The following is a 15,558-nucleotide window of genomic DNA, read 5'->3' on the forward strand; positions in this document are numbered from 1 at the left end:
AGTTTAAAGGGAAAAATGGGAGAAACCTCAGGGAGAGCAACAGAGGAGGGATCCCTCTCCCAGGACAGACAGACGTGCAATAGATGCCGTGTGTAAATTGAAAAGATAATACATTTGCAACATAGGTAGTCCAAATGTTTGGAAATGCATGTGTGTATAATAGGAAGATGAATCCACGAGTATATCCATCCAGGACTTGTGATCCAGGACCACAGCCACGACTCAAGATCCAGGACTCGCAATCCATGACACAGGACCGCAGGATCATCCATGACTCCGGATCCCGGCGTATATAGAGACCAAAAAGAAAGAAATTTGGGGAAGCTGGGTTAATCGGAACATGAGAGTACACAGGTATAGACAGAGAGAAGGAAGAAGTAAGATGTCCCCCGACAAACTAAGCCTATATCAGCAAAACTAGGGGCTGAATCTAATCAGCCCTAACCATAAGCTTTATCAAAAAGGAAGGTCTTAAGCGCACTCTTAAAAACGGATAGGGCGTCTGCCGTCCGAACACAAACTGGAAGCTGATTCCACAAAAGTGGAGCTTGATAAGAAAAGGCTCTGGCTCCCATTGTACTTTTAGATACTCTAGGAACAACCAACAACCCTGCATTCTTGGAACGCAATGCCCTAGTAGGACAATAGGGTATAATGAGTTCTTTAAGGTAAGATGGCGCCTGCCCATTAAGGGCTTTGTAGGCGAGAAGAAGAATTTTAAATTCTATCCTGTGTTCTATAGGGAGCCAGTGTAAGGCAGCCAGAACAGGAGTAATGTGGTCCCTTTTCCTAACTCTGGTTAGTACACGAGCTGCAGCATTTTGAATCAGCTGAAGCGACTTGACTGACTTCTTGGTACACCCTGATAATAAGGAGTTACAATAATCCAGCCTTGAAGTAACAAATGCATGGACTAGTTTCTCTGCATCGTTTTGAGGCAAGATATGCCGGATTTTTGCAATGTTACGTAGATGGAAGTAGGCGGTCCTTGACATTGATTTTATGTGGGTGTTAAAGGATAAATCCTGATCAAATATAACACCAAGATTCCTTACAGTCTCACTGGAGGCCAAATTAATGCCATCCATAGTTAATATATCTTTAGATCAGGGGTGGGGAACCTTTTTCCTCTCAAGGGCCATTTCAATTTTTACAACATCCTTCGAGGGCCGTACAAATGATTGAACTCAACGTCTGCTTAAAAAACTCAAATCACAGCCCATTCATTTCGCCTTTCTTTCATGCTGTGCAAAGAAAAAGCAACCTCTTAATCCAGATATTTGACCATGACCCGCGCATCCATGCACCGTGGCATGACCACCAAAACAGAAAGATATGGACACAAGATGTGTGCAAATGTATTTAATTTCATATCCATGTGGACATGATTTAAGTGTGTGTGTGGGGGGGGGGGGGGGGGGGGGATCTAACCTCATCTAGGGGGGTTTGGGGGCATGCACCACCAGGAAGATTTTTTTTAAATGTTGAAGTTAAAAGCATCAATCTGGTACACTTTAAGAGCAACATTAGGAGATGGATACATCTCTCAACATCCATATGAAACAGAACTGTAAGCAGATTTTTTTCTTTATAGATATTTTACAAATCACTTCCCTTTCAAACTCTATTCTTGTTTATTAATAACAACTTTTTTTTACTGTCATATTAGTATTGTATACCTGTTTACTTTATTCTCTTATTTTTATATAACTATAACGATCATATAAAGATGTGCCTTTACCTCACTGGTTGGAGAAAAAGCTTCTTATATTCGTTAGCATAGCTAGCTAACCAGATGCTAATAACAACAAAGTTATTAACTGTATGATCAGTATGACAGATGAACAGATCGCCACTGGGCTTTCAAATAAAGGCACAGCCACGCAAAAACTGCGGCATGCTCCTTTTGGGTACTGCAATTTGTGAAGTCCCGGCCCGGAGCCGCGTTCTGGTGCTCTCCGTTAGAACTACACTCCTGTCAGACGAGACATATACCACGTGATGACACGTTAGGCTCTTGTTGTGTTCAAGGACCCCGACCTTGGCCAGGAAAAACAAGCTTGTTTAATTATTTTGTGGCCTAGATTTCTTGAATTTTTTTCTTTTTTGCGTGTGTTTATAAATCACTTCGAGGGCCGTAACAAATGGTCTCGCGGGCCGTATACGGCCCGGAGGCCGGAGGTTCCCCACCCCTGCTTTAGATAATTTGTTTCGTAGATTCTTCGGGCCAAGTACAATAACTTCAGTTTTGGTCGTGTTTAACATCAAAAAATGTAAGGTCATCCACGTTTTTAAGTCCTTGAGGCAGTCTTGAATTTTATTTATTTATTCTTTGAACAGCAAGACTACTAACACCCTATTTCAACAATCACACTCCCTGTCATTGACATAATTAATAGATAGTTTAGCTTCTCACGATCATTTGCTGTGGCCCACTGATGTTAACGATCGTAACTGAAAGGCTGCCTGCCAAACGTAAACATTCAGCCACCTGACTTGCAAACTCTCGCGAGAGTTTTACACTAGACGGATCCTTCTAGCCATAACCGGCACGGACATGTCAGCTTATCACATAGCAAACACACATGTAGACACACATTCACACTCACATTCACACCTGCAGGGAATACAGAGTCTGCAGTGGAAATAACCTGCATGTCTTTGGACTGTGAGAGGAAACCACAACACCCGGAGGACCTCCACACAGACGGGGGTGGACATGGCAACTCAATAGAGGCCCCCCGCCATCCATAAGATATAGAAGAGTTTATGAAAGATATTTTTTTTTGCTTGTCTGCTGGCAAAGCTAAGGAAAGTAGTGCATTTCAATATTTAAAATACTCTTTATATCCAGACAGTAACCAATAAATGAAATGAAAAAAGCAAAACAAATCTGATATCCGTGGATGTCGCAGGACTGTAAAGTGTTCAATAGTTTAGTTTTTTTCCCTGATTGAAGTGATTGGACTGTGCGTGCTTTTATCGTGCACATTGCGCGTCAAAGGAGACATCCACTATCTGCTGCTTGACAGCTATGAGTAAAATTGTAATTTTGGTTGTTTACTTGCATTTTGACATGTTTCTGTTCCTCATAATAACACTTGGAAGCTTTCCTTTTTGATAGAGCGACTTTTGGAGCAAATCCTTCCCAAAAGTACCTTAATTGAATCATTTGGCCTAGGTTTTTTATTAGAATTTTACAAATACTCTAGCTGGTTTCTACAATGTTAACTACCAATGCTTTTAAGGCCTTGATTTGATAATAAAAAAACGATTTTAAATCATCAGATGGTATTAATAATGTTGCAATAGACCCCTGTCAGTTCAATTGGAAGTGAAAGCTAATTCAAGTCCCTGTTCCGGGATTTTTTGTGGTGAGGGCAACTAGACCATTTATTTCCTTTAGACCACAAATTGTGCAAAGGTTGTACCCAAATTACCAAACAACCTTAACAATGAATCTATAAAATCAATGAGCTGGTTTTGAAATAAATAAGCTGTTTCCTAATGCTTGGAGGCATATGGACTCATAATATTTCAAATGTCTCGCTGGATCATTATTGTTTCTCTTCGCTCCAGGTGCAGTCAGCGGATGTTCTGCTCACCTTCACCAACCTAAACATTTGCTGTAGTTCAAGCTCAGTATGGAGAATACAAATAAAATCCAGATGTGTTGCCATATATAGCGCCACGTCCTCCACCAGAGGACAAAAAGTCCCAGCAAAGAGTTCCAACTGCATCTGTCCTTGGAACAAAACAAATTAATTATCTAGTGCTTTGTAGACGCAGCACTGCAAACTGCCCCAGAGAAGCCTCAACACTACTTTATCTAGTTTTCTGCTTACGTTTGATTTTTGCAATGTCATATTTGCCAACAATGTGAAAGAAACATAACTATTTAAAAAGTTGCTGAACTTAAAAGGGTGCAAATAGTACACTTGTGAGCAGGAGTCACTTTGCATCTTTATTCAGGAAATAGGGTAAGATAGAAGGTATCTTCTCGTAAACGCGCATGTTTTGTAATCAAATGTTTCTTACATTTTTTTATTTCTGAACTGTACAAGTTCATATCAAAAGCAAGACACCAACTGGGAGGCGAGAGCTGACAAAAACCTGGAATAGCAAAGAAGACAACCTGATTTATCCCCCGTTTTGCAAAATTGTATCCTATTTACCTTTACGGGCTCATATATGAAAAATAAGCTCTTTTTCTTACTGTATAAGCCTTTATTTGTAAAAAGTCTGTTGTTTGAATGATAACCCTTTTTATACCACATACTTGAACACCTTGTATTTGTAAAAAACACATTTTGTTCAAACACCTAAAAAAGCTGATTGACACTATAACATTAAATTGCACTGACAAAAAAAATACAACTTCATACTACACAAATGTTGATTCCATGAGTACTGATACTCCAAATGAAATCAAACACCTTATTAAACAACTGAATCAAATAAGCGCCCAATGTGAACAAAAACAATTACAGTACAAAAACCAAATGCATTTTTCTTCCAGTGCCAGTATATCAGATGAATTACATTTCCTTCTTATGATAAAACAACAACAACAGTAAGAATAACATCCATAACAAATGCAACAAATACAATAAATCAGAAATTAACACAGAAATTAACCAAATCATTTACTAATTCATTTTCAAAAATAAATGGGCTGTTGGTCTTGTGGGTTTCTTTCTGTCTGTTGCCATTTTTATAAAGTGTTGTTAAATCTTTCCCCCTCACTGGTTAAACATGAGTCTCCCTGGTGTGCTCCAGGGAGGAATACTGATGTGTAACTGGGAATCAGCTTCTTCACCACACAGTAATGGACAACAGACCATAACCAGAGGCAACTTATTAAAGAGAAAATACAGGGAACACCCACTCAGTGTGCAATCACATGGCTTACGTTCAGATGCTACTGCTGAGCATCCTTTACATCCGTTGTAGTTGAAGGGCGACTGATGTTAATGCTTATGCTGAACCTGATAAAACTACAGCATGCACTCGGTGCATCTATTCCAAATTGTGTGCTTTACAGTAAACACATCGTCTAGAAGTACATGTCTGCGATTCGCACGGGTCACACCATGTACGTTTTTATTTTCCCTCCAGTTTTACGAACAGTTTTGTTTTACAAGATTTAAAGAGCGGACTGTAAAACAAGTGCAATTTGAGCATGTAAACACTGGATGTTTCTTTTCCTGGCTGTGGGGATGAATTCGGATGTTGCGGAGTAAAAATATATGAAAATAAACCTTTCAAAACTCAGGTCATGCAAAACAAAACCTACAAGGTACGTACAAAATAATGAATGCACCAGCAAAAGTTCTTCTAACAGTGAGGAGTCTGTCAGCCTTGTTCTGGTGTTTGGTGGATGAAATTTTCTTGTGCGTTCGTGGTCTGTTCTTTTATTAGGGGCTCAGTTTTGGGCTAACATGCATTGCTGTTATCTGGGAGGGGTGTGATCATAGATGAAATGCCCTAACAGAAGACTGGAGTCAACAAAAAATGTCATGATTCATAACTTTTAGCATAAAGGTCCTGGCTTGTAATCATACCATGACAATACTGGGCTTGAGTTACTCAAACAAACCAAGGTGCATTAGTGGAACTACGTTAGTATTCAGAGGTCAATTCCCTCACATTGCTAAACGTATTTACTCCCAGGAGCTACACCGCACAGACATAAACTTCTATTGTTAGCAAGTGAGCAGCTGCACTTGGGCATTTGGCCAAGTGCCTTGCTCAAGGGCACATGTGACTGTCTTATTGAGGAGCAGGAAAGAACATCCCACTCGCCTTCTTAAGGCCATCCTGCTCCCCTAGCCTCTATAAGCCAGCTAGCCTATCATGCCCTTAATGTTTTTTTCATAGACTCCCGGACAATTGGGTGACTTGTTGATGTCTGAGGTAAACACTGCAGGTATACTGTGCTGAAATCTAACCCAACTTTTAAATTCGGGCATATTTAATGGGAAAGCCCACCTAGAGAATTTCATTCAAGATGGCACCGTCCCGTTCGCTGACAGTGAATCAAGGCCTGCTTCAATTTCCAGGAAATCATTAGCAGCGCTAGCCTCGTTCTCGATGGAGCAGGTGAACCAATACAAGCTCAGAGCCACCAGAAACTCCGTCACTGTGAGAGGACTTTGCATTGATTTCTCCATTATTCTGTTCACACCATGTATTTCTTGTGTTTCATTTTTTAGGTTTCGTTTGCAGAAGTATGCCAATGCTAGAGAAGCGGTCCATGCCATTAGCAGTGAGGCTAGCTGGTATTACGAACTGCCATGTTTTTGTTCATGCATTAAGAACTATTAAGTGAAAGATATCATATTTACAGTACAATTCACATGTAATTACACATATACACTAGAGGCAAGAAAATTCACATTGAAATCAGTTCAACACTTTTTTTTTCTCCTCCTCTACTCCTCAAACATATGTGTCAAAAGGAATGTATCTTCTCTCTTGTATAAGCAAATATCCTAAAGTAAAAGCATAGAAAAGAAGATCCTCACAGCTTTTGGGATGGATGTGCTGATTTCATGTCCAGAAAGCAGGTTAAACATGTTCTGAGTGAGATGAGTGCTGAGTAGATTTTGCGAGCATGCAAGGGCTGCTAAGGTTTCTCCTCTGTAAGCGTTCAGAGTTTATTAAAGATATGCATCAAATATCTCTCAAAAGAAGATAACACCTGAATAGGCATGTTTGTATTCATTTCTGGGAATTATCTGACCTGAATAAGAATCTAACAGTTAGTTTTTGTTACAAAATGTAAGGTCAAGTTGAGACCAAAGAGTAGGAAAAGGCTTCTCTCTGGTTAAACACGTTCTATTGATTTACTTGGAATAACACTTATATTGTTTACTTAGGTCTCCTATTTTTTTTCCCAACAATATTTGCTTGCACTGGAAAAAAGGGTATCCTCACACTTTCAATAAAGATCCATCATATTGCCTTTGAACAGTTTGACAAGCTGATAGTGTGATCCCCCGGATGAAATGATGCAAAGAAAACACTTTGTAAAGGGCATTATTGGAATGAACTTGCATTCCCTCAACTAACTATTACCGCCTTTCATATTTTTATTTCTTAAGGTCAAGGTAACCTGAAACATGAGTGTACCCTTGAACCAACCATGGGAGTTATATACTCTGCGGGGAACACAATAAGGATCTGCTGTTTATCTTATTGCAAAAACCAATTGGCAAATCTATGTAGTAATTGCATCATTTCAAATGAGAAGTTAGAATTGCAGCATGCAGATCTTAGGAATGTGTCTTGTAAGTTAAAGGGGAAATTTGCCAATTCGCCACACCAATTTCCAGTCTGCTTTACAGGTTTAGGAAAAACTACTGTATATGTGAGGGGAAAGTAGCCTTTTGTGGCTCCAGAGAGTTTTGTGTTGTCGAATAAATTGGCTCAAGTGAAGTCACTTGAGTAAGCTTGGTCTGAAGACGAGAAATTTGAGGATTAAACAAATCTGAGGGGTGTGGAGTAAGAAAGACGTGAGCTGAGCAGGGCGCTCCTCACTTCTCCTTAAGGCTAGCGCCTCGAGGCTACATTAGCCGCTACTAGCATGTGGAAACAACTGATGCTACTGTTTTCAAGTTCATTGCATTATAATATTGCCTCACTTCCATTTGGCAACTTTTAAAGAATTTGTGCACATATGCTGCAATTTCGGCCTTTACTCTTACCACAGTGTAATACTCAATATGTACTCTTTATATAACACAACTGCTAACATAAACTGCTAATTTAGTCCATTGCGGCACAGCCTTCTCATAAATAACAATAAATTAACTCTCTTCACATTTAAGACTCATCACTATGTTCTAATCCTTTGGACCTCACAGTTGACTGGAGAGACAAACAACAGATTTTTCAGCTGCAGACAGAAACAAAACACTCAGCTCAGTATGTTACCCTCGTCCTCATCTTCCTCCATATTTTTGTGGATTACTGGATACTTAAAGGGGATCTTTTTTTTCTTTCTCTTTTCACGTTCAGTACAATGACAACAATATCTCAAATTCAAACAAATATAAAACCCAGACTGGAATCACAGCTCAGGCCACGTCACTGCACAAACGTCACTCTGACTCACGGAGACAAATTGCTTTCTGATCAGTATTCCTTTCTGCAGACCGTATGCACACTGCGCTCCAGAGGGGAGTGGATATTTCTCGGGATAAATGACTCTGCAGCCATTCCACCTTCCTCTTGTCCCTGTATGTTTGTGTCTGTATGAACATTTCGCTCTCTTTTTCCCATTTGTATTTCTCAGGTACACTGCAGCGTATTCTAATCAGCCAGTCACTTTTTTTGTTTTTGTGTGCTACGCGACCCAACGTCAGATTTGTCTGATCTGCACTTCTGCTGAAGCTAAACAGTCTTTGGAGGATATTCAAATGCGTTTTCCCCCTACAATATCCACAGTTTACTGCCTCATAAACTACTTCTCTGACCTCATCTAAATGCAGGCTTCTTACTACTTAAGGCATGTTAGATTAAGGACTTTTTATCCAGATTTATGAAACGGTAATGTGAGAGTCATTTGGTAAATTATTACAAAAGAAAAATGACGACCACGATTTAATAAAGCAATGTCCGAAATAAAGAATTCATAACGTTTCCTATGTTTTAGCATTTTTAAGACTTTTGAAAGATTGATTTTGGACATTTTAATACCAATAAAGAATTTATTTAAAGATGATTGAGCTTAGCTAATTAAAGTAACATTAAGGATTCACAGGAACAATCTAATTTCCTTCACTTTTCGTTGGTGGCTGGTTTCCAAAACCATAAAACATGTGGTTAAAAAATAAATACAAATAAAGGTCCTATAGGATTTTTTTTGTTCTGTTGCAAATGACCCTGAGCACTGGAAATGCAGTGTGTGCTTTTATGTGTTTGAGAAAGAAACCATATGATATAGGCCTTTTGGTTGTTATTTCAGTTCATGGCTATTAATCATATATTCTCCCCGAGAATCACCGCATCATTCCCGATGAGGTTGATGCTTCTGATCCTCGGGGGTTCGGAACATATTTGTGATGGCACTGATCGAGATTGAAATGTTGGATCCTTCTCCTCATACATATTCTGCCCGGGTTGCCCATCACTATCGCAAATAAATAATCTTGCCTTCACAAACTGCGACTCCAACACGAATGCAAAACAAACGAATAACAAAGAAATACTGAATGACAACTGGTCAAACTGCGGGCTGATATGTTGACTCTTTTTTTTTTTTTTTTTTTTTTTTTAAATATACAGGTCCTTACATCTTCGCTGTGGAACCATTTTCCAAAGGAACCGCAAAAGCAATCCTCCCATTTCCTTTTTAGCAAACACAAAGCAGGATATGACGTCGATGGACTCTGCTTCTAAAGAGCACGAGAACCAGTCAATAGGAGGAAATAAACAGCCCACCTTCATGAGAATACCGAATGATTAAAATGTATAGAATATTTCTTCTTCACACAATCAAAATGAGTAATGCATACCTTTGACTCTTTTATCTTATAATGCCCTAGCTCTAGAACATGTTCCGACACTCTGAAATCACAGTATTTTTCAAGACAAAATCATATCTACAATAATCAGCACTTGTTTTCAACCATAATGAAAAAGACCCGCCCCCTCCCGACACCCAAAAGACGTGATAAAAATAACATGAGAAGAGAAAGGAACACAAGTTTGCGTTGACTCTGGGGGGGTGGGGGAACGCGGCGGTCGGTCATCCCATCTCTGGAGCCCGTTAGGCCGGATGTCTGATAAAGAGAACGATACCACTTCAAAAAACCCAAGGAACAACACATAATCCAAACAAGGTTGCTGTACATAGTAGAACCGGAGATTTTCCGTGCATGTTATCCATGGGCGATGGGTGGGGTCGTGTAGGGTAGGGGTGGTGTGGAGGCGGCGGGGTCAGGGGGGGGGGGGTTGTCAAGGATCTCACTCAGCTGATGCCTGAACAGACGAGCCACCACTGATCTCATGAGCTGCAGTCGAGGATTTCTGATTACAATAAGTATCAATAAAAAGTCAATGGGACTCTGAGACATCTTTCCCCTCTCAAGAGTTTCACTTTCTCTTTTTTCGTGTGGTTATTGTTGGTTGTTTTTTTTAGCAAAAATATCATGCAGTCTTTAGTTCCAAAAACCCCGGGTGGGATCTCGTGTTTGTGTGTTTGTTTGTTTCTTCCGGGAGCAAAAAGAAACTCAAAGCCTTGAAATTCTTCTCTCACAATTACTCTTAAACATTCAAGTCATCCTATTAATACTTTGTACAGCAGAAAGGTCCTTCGGATTTCACACATGTATATATAAATATAATATATATAAATATGCATATACATATGTTCAACTTGTATATGTGTATACATATTTTGGAACTGTATCAAAGCCAATTTAATGTGCTCTCAAAATATGGCCCATGATTCCTAGTGGGATGCACGTCAATTCACATAGTACAACCAGTAGATTAGGTTGAAAAATCCAAAGGTGATAGGGAAAATGACCCGGGACCACTTGTCAATGGTGCTAACATCTGACAGGTTTGGGATTTTCAACTTGAGCTTGGAGGATCGTCGTCGTAGCCGGCAGTTGGCCCGGTTACGCATGGCGCTCCGGTCCAGCGAGTGGTGGCTGAAGCCGTCTCGGGGGGTCATGGGCTTCCTGAATTGGACCCCGGAGCTGTCGAAGGACATGACGGAGTTCCGAGAGTCACTGACGCTGCTCCCCACGTCCGAAGGCATCACTTCGTTGTTCATCTCCAGCGTGGTGAGGAGGATGTTTCCATAAGCATCCACCTGCCAGGACACGGGAAATAGAGTCAGCGAGGGGAAGTGTCGAGCAGTAGCCCCCCAAAACCCCCCTTAATAATTAATTTAATTTAGCTGTGAAAATACAGGGATGGTATGGACTTTTTGCATGCCACAGAAATAGTTAGCAAATACTTTATCCATTAGTGACTTTTCACAACAAAGTGACATTCTGACTTTACTGTTAGGGCTGGACTACAGCTGATATGATTTCTAAATACATGTACCCCAACTTTTCTTTGTTCCTCGAGATACAGATTTCTTCGCTGTGTAAATGACCTGAAGGTGTTGGTTTGATACGACGCGGAAATGGAGTCCTTGCAATGTGAAAGAAAAAATGAAGAGAACATTAAAAAAGGCTATAAAATTCCGGCAAAGAAGCACATATTTCTCAAAATTACACTTTGCATATAGAAATAAAGTTTACAGTAAACAACTTTCAATAAGCATGGGCTTCATTCAGTCTGACAATTTCAGCATCTGCCATATTAAAATCCAATGCTCTTTCTGTGTTTTTTTTTTTATTTTAGTTTTAAATGTTAACATAATAGGTAGTAGAATGAATGAAGCCCACAGCTATACAGAGACAACAACCTCAGTGGGAATGTTTACACCACTGTCGAGCTAGATGAATAGCTATCTCAATGAAAAGGGCTATGCTGGATAAAAGCAGTCAGTGCTTGAGGTATAAAGCAATGGATGATGGTTGGTGAATACATATTGGGCTGTGGTGGCATCAGTATGCTTCTGGAAGATTACTTCAGGGAATGCTGCATATGTGTCTGAGGATTAAATGCCTGGGAAACTTATGAGCAGAACACAGCTGTTTTGTACTTGAACCCTGACTGACACGGAGAGAAAGCAGGAGATGAAGATTCAAACCTGTTCCCTCAGGCGCTTCTCTTCGTATCTTGTGCGCTCGTTGTTGGCTTTGTTCAGCCTCTCGTTGATTTTCTTCTGTTGCGCAGGGCCCCGGCCAAAGAACACGTAATTTACAAAGGCATATTCGAGCAGGGCCAGGAACACAAACACAAAACAGCCCATGAGGTAGACGTCGATGGCTTTCACATACGGAATCTTTGGGAGAGTCTCCCTAAGGTGGGTGTTAATTGTTGTCATGGTAAGCACCGTTGTCACACCTGAGCACAGCAGCACACACAAAGACAGAGAGGTGAGCGTCACACACTGGATCAGCATTTAGACACTTTGTAATGACATCATGTGACCAGCGTTACTGCAACTCGTACAGTGAGAGGGTTTCAGATTAGGGGTGGCAAGATACACTGTTATAGACAATGACTGTTAGAATTATACATTTAAATATTCATATTTTGTTGATAAAACACATACAATTACAACGTGCACTTAATTCCTGTTCTGTTCCTGCTTTATCTCCCCCCACTACACACATGAGTGTTATTCATTTGATATTAAAGAGACAACATGAAAAATAAAGTTAGGTAGACATTTGACTTGATCTTTAAATATTGCTAAAATGTCAGTTATTGTGAATTATTTTGGTCAAAATAAACATGACCAACATTCTGTGGCTGGTAAGAAGCAGTTCATTGTAACTACTGTCTCATCTAAAACATCATATTTTGTGAGACGATGTTACGTTTTGGATGTGAAGTCTAAATCCAGTGTAAATACAGTGCATTAAAAAGGTAAAATATTTAGATTATAAGAAGTAAAAAGGTGCAAAGAATTGGATACTCAAGTGAAACTTGCAAAAATTGCAATTTTAGGAAACGTTGTGATATTTGCCTTTGCAGACCATTTACATGAACAAAAAACCTATATAACACACTACACAAAATGTCTGTAATGTCAAGAACATCACAAAAGCTGGGATAGTGTCATTACGTTTCGTTAGATCATGAGACGTTCTGTGTTCTGCTTTAATTAGGACACATTTGTTTTATTATGAGTAAGCATGTCTGTCTGGCTCACTGATATACTGCTGTAAGTGCTCTCAATATTACTCATCAGTCCATATTTAGACATCAGGACGTCATTATTCCTGCAGTCCGTGTTTAAACAGCACTAGTTCATTTGAACAAAGTTCCACGTGCCAGTAAGTGCAGACAATGTGCACAACAATGTAGAACATGTGACGGCCCCATGCTCTTAGTTGCTGTTATATTACTGGGTTTAACAGTTGGGACTTTAATAATGCAGCGTGGCTGTGTCTTACCCAGGGCCACCCGAGCTGCAGAGGCATCATAATTGATCCAGAAGGAGACCCAGGAGAGGATGGTGATCAAGATTGAGGGCATGTACGTCTGCAGGATGAAATATCCAATGTTCCTCTTAATCCTGAAACTCAGCGAGAGCCTCGGGTATGAACCTGTAAGGAGAAAGGATGGAGGTAGAGTTTGGAAAAAAGGGCAGGGACAGAGTGAAATCATTGACAAAAAGGTGAGAATAGAGAAGTGGGGGGAGATGTCGCTGGCACAACTTAGGAGTTCCAAAGTCTGCACTTTGACAACGCGCAGGGTAGTCATTTCTCCATTTGTTCAGATGGAGCACTTAATTTCCCCAAAGCGACGGATTCCTTTCCAGGGACAAGTTCGATTCCAATTAAACATGGCAGAAAGTCGCAAACGAGGCAGATTTTTCTGCAACCCCCTATCTCAGCAGGCAGCTCAGCATCCCTCTGAGAATTGCCACAGAGCGCTGCTCGGCCTTCCTTTCGCACTTTCTCCATCCTCCAAACATTAACAAAAGGGCATTTTAGAGGCGCATAATTGCAACGCATGCCTTTACACTAAGAAAAGGAAGGAAAATATACAGTAGGTGGTAACTCATTCCAGTGAACAGGAAGAATATCAGCAGCTAGCGCCAAGACGTTAATTGCTCTTTTGACTGCACTTTAATTTAAACACGCTGAACAATACAACGCTGAGGCAAACACCAATATAAACATCAAGGCAGGCTCCATCTGCTTCAGCTCTAACTACATATTTACGAGGCTGGAAACAATACAAATTGCTCTAAATATAGTTAAATTCCCTTCTTTGTATTCCATTTAAATTTTATTTCCAATATGTCACAGACGGAAAAAAAAGTTCTCAGATAAGCGTGATGGTTTTAATCTAAAAGGCGATTTGCTGTGGGGAACGCACAATGATGAATGACCTCATCATCTCCAGGTTCCTGTAAATCTTTTAATGAATCAATACCTTAGCATACATACTTCATCAAACCTGAGACAAGTGGCTTAGATCACCCAAGTACATCCTAGATTAATGGAGGCGTCAAATGTTCACGGGTTTCATTAAAGTCAAACGTGAGGGTAACACTTGGACTTGGACGATTTGGTGGAACTGAAATGAGATTACTGACACATTCACACAGAGATGTTTATTGGTTCAATACAGCATTGAACTGCAATGCTGTATTGAACCAACAAACACAAACTAACTGTATCACTATAACATGATGATGATGGTGATAAAGAATGCATCTAACGTTCCGCTGTTCATTATCATACAAAAACAGCGCATTAAACAAACCATCATGCTCTTACTTTGAAATCATGCGGAAATGTCGTCATCAGCAGACCATCACGTGGTTTCCGAAAATAACCGAGTGACACAAGTAGATTTTAGCCGAGACCGGCGGAAAGTTTGTCTTAAAACTCTGTGTGTGTAAAAAGACAATCATCCACGAGCAGAGATTTGAGATCCACAAGCGCATTTTTGGTGTAAAAATACAAAATGGATTCAGAAATGCCTGATCTAAAGTTGTAATGTTTTTATTTGTGAAAATATTTTTGCGTGTTTGCAGGTCAGTTTTACATTTGCAAATTTATTTGTGAGTTTGCAAATCTTTTAAATGCATTTGTGGATGGTGTTTTACATTTACAAATCACATATTTACACACAAATTATTTTTCCGTTCACACAAATAATTATGAGACATATCTAAGCCCATAAATGTAACATGATTACATTCTGTAACTTTTGGATTAGTTTACCAAATGAAGAGGAGAGAAGAGAAGACGTTTTTCGCCATTTTCTTGCATTTAAAGCAGAAAAACATAAACAAACATTATAAATGAAGCCTTCCAGCTGTGAGAATCCATCATCATCCAAGGACTGGATTCATAAACAGCCCTGTTTTCTACATTGAGTTTGTTTATAATTAATAATGGCTATCAATAATATAATTTTTTTTGTATTTCCTTACAATTTCATTTAATTTGTATTGAAATGTTTCATTTAAATATTTCAATGACACCTATATTGAGATTTTTTATTCTTCACAAGTGTCATTCATATCATATAAAGAATGTTTCCTTTCATTAGAGACTTCATTTAATTTATAGGGTATTTCTTTTAGACAAAAAAAAGTTTAAGAAGCTTCTGCTCAATTGATAATATTTGGCGAGAAAAATATAACCATTACATTATTTGACGGTATGTCTGAAGTATGCAGTGCAAGGTGCAATATTGCAGGTAGAATGTCACTAGGACATATCTACAGTATTTACTGTTTGTTATTGTTGGGGAAATGCATGCGTCACACATAAAAAGAAATAGGCAACAGAGTATTTAACTGAAGGTCTGATTCCAATTGAATCCCTGAAGATGAAATATGCCAGAGTAAATGACTGTAGTTAGAAATAAGTGCACATAAGAAAGCTGAGATGACCTCCTACAATCTGTTATGCATCGAAAAAGGAAATGAGTTCCTGCACGACTCACATATAA

General features: G+C 39.5%; 1 protein-coding gene across 1 annotated transcript in view; it reads right to left on the reverse strand.

The window, feature by feature from the left end:
- Window positions 1–4,021: 4,021 nt before the first annotated feature.
- gabrb4 (gamma-aminobutyric acid type A receptor subunit beta4) overlaps window positions 4,022–15,558 on the reverse strand; it is a 73,853-nt gene continuing 62,316 nt past the window's right edge. Inside the window, exons 7-10 of the mRNA XM_079647569.1 lie at window positions 13,038–13,190; window positions 11,723–11,979; window positions 11,068–11,157; window positions 4,022–10,828 (exon numbers count right to left, since the gene is read on the reverse strand). Of these exons, the coding sequence (XP_079503695.1) occupies window positions 10,475–10,828; window positions 11,068–11,157; window positions 11,723–11,979; window positions 13,038–13,190 (854 nt within the window). The 3' untranslated portion in view covers window positions 4,022–10,474. The remainder of the gene's footprint in view (window positions 10,829–11,067; window positions 11,158–11,722; window positions 11,980–13,037; window positions 13,191–15,558) is intronic.

The sequence above is a fragment of the Notothenia rossii genome, assembly GCF_949606895.1.
Source record: "Notothenia rossii genome assembly, chromosome: 9".
Lineage (NCBI taxonomy): Eukaryota > Metazoa > Chordata > Actinopteri > Perciformes > Nototheniidae > Notothenia > Notothenia rossii.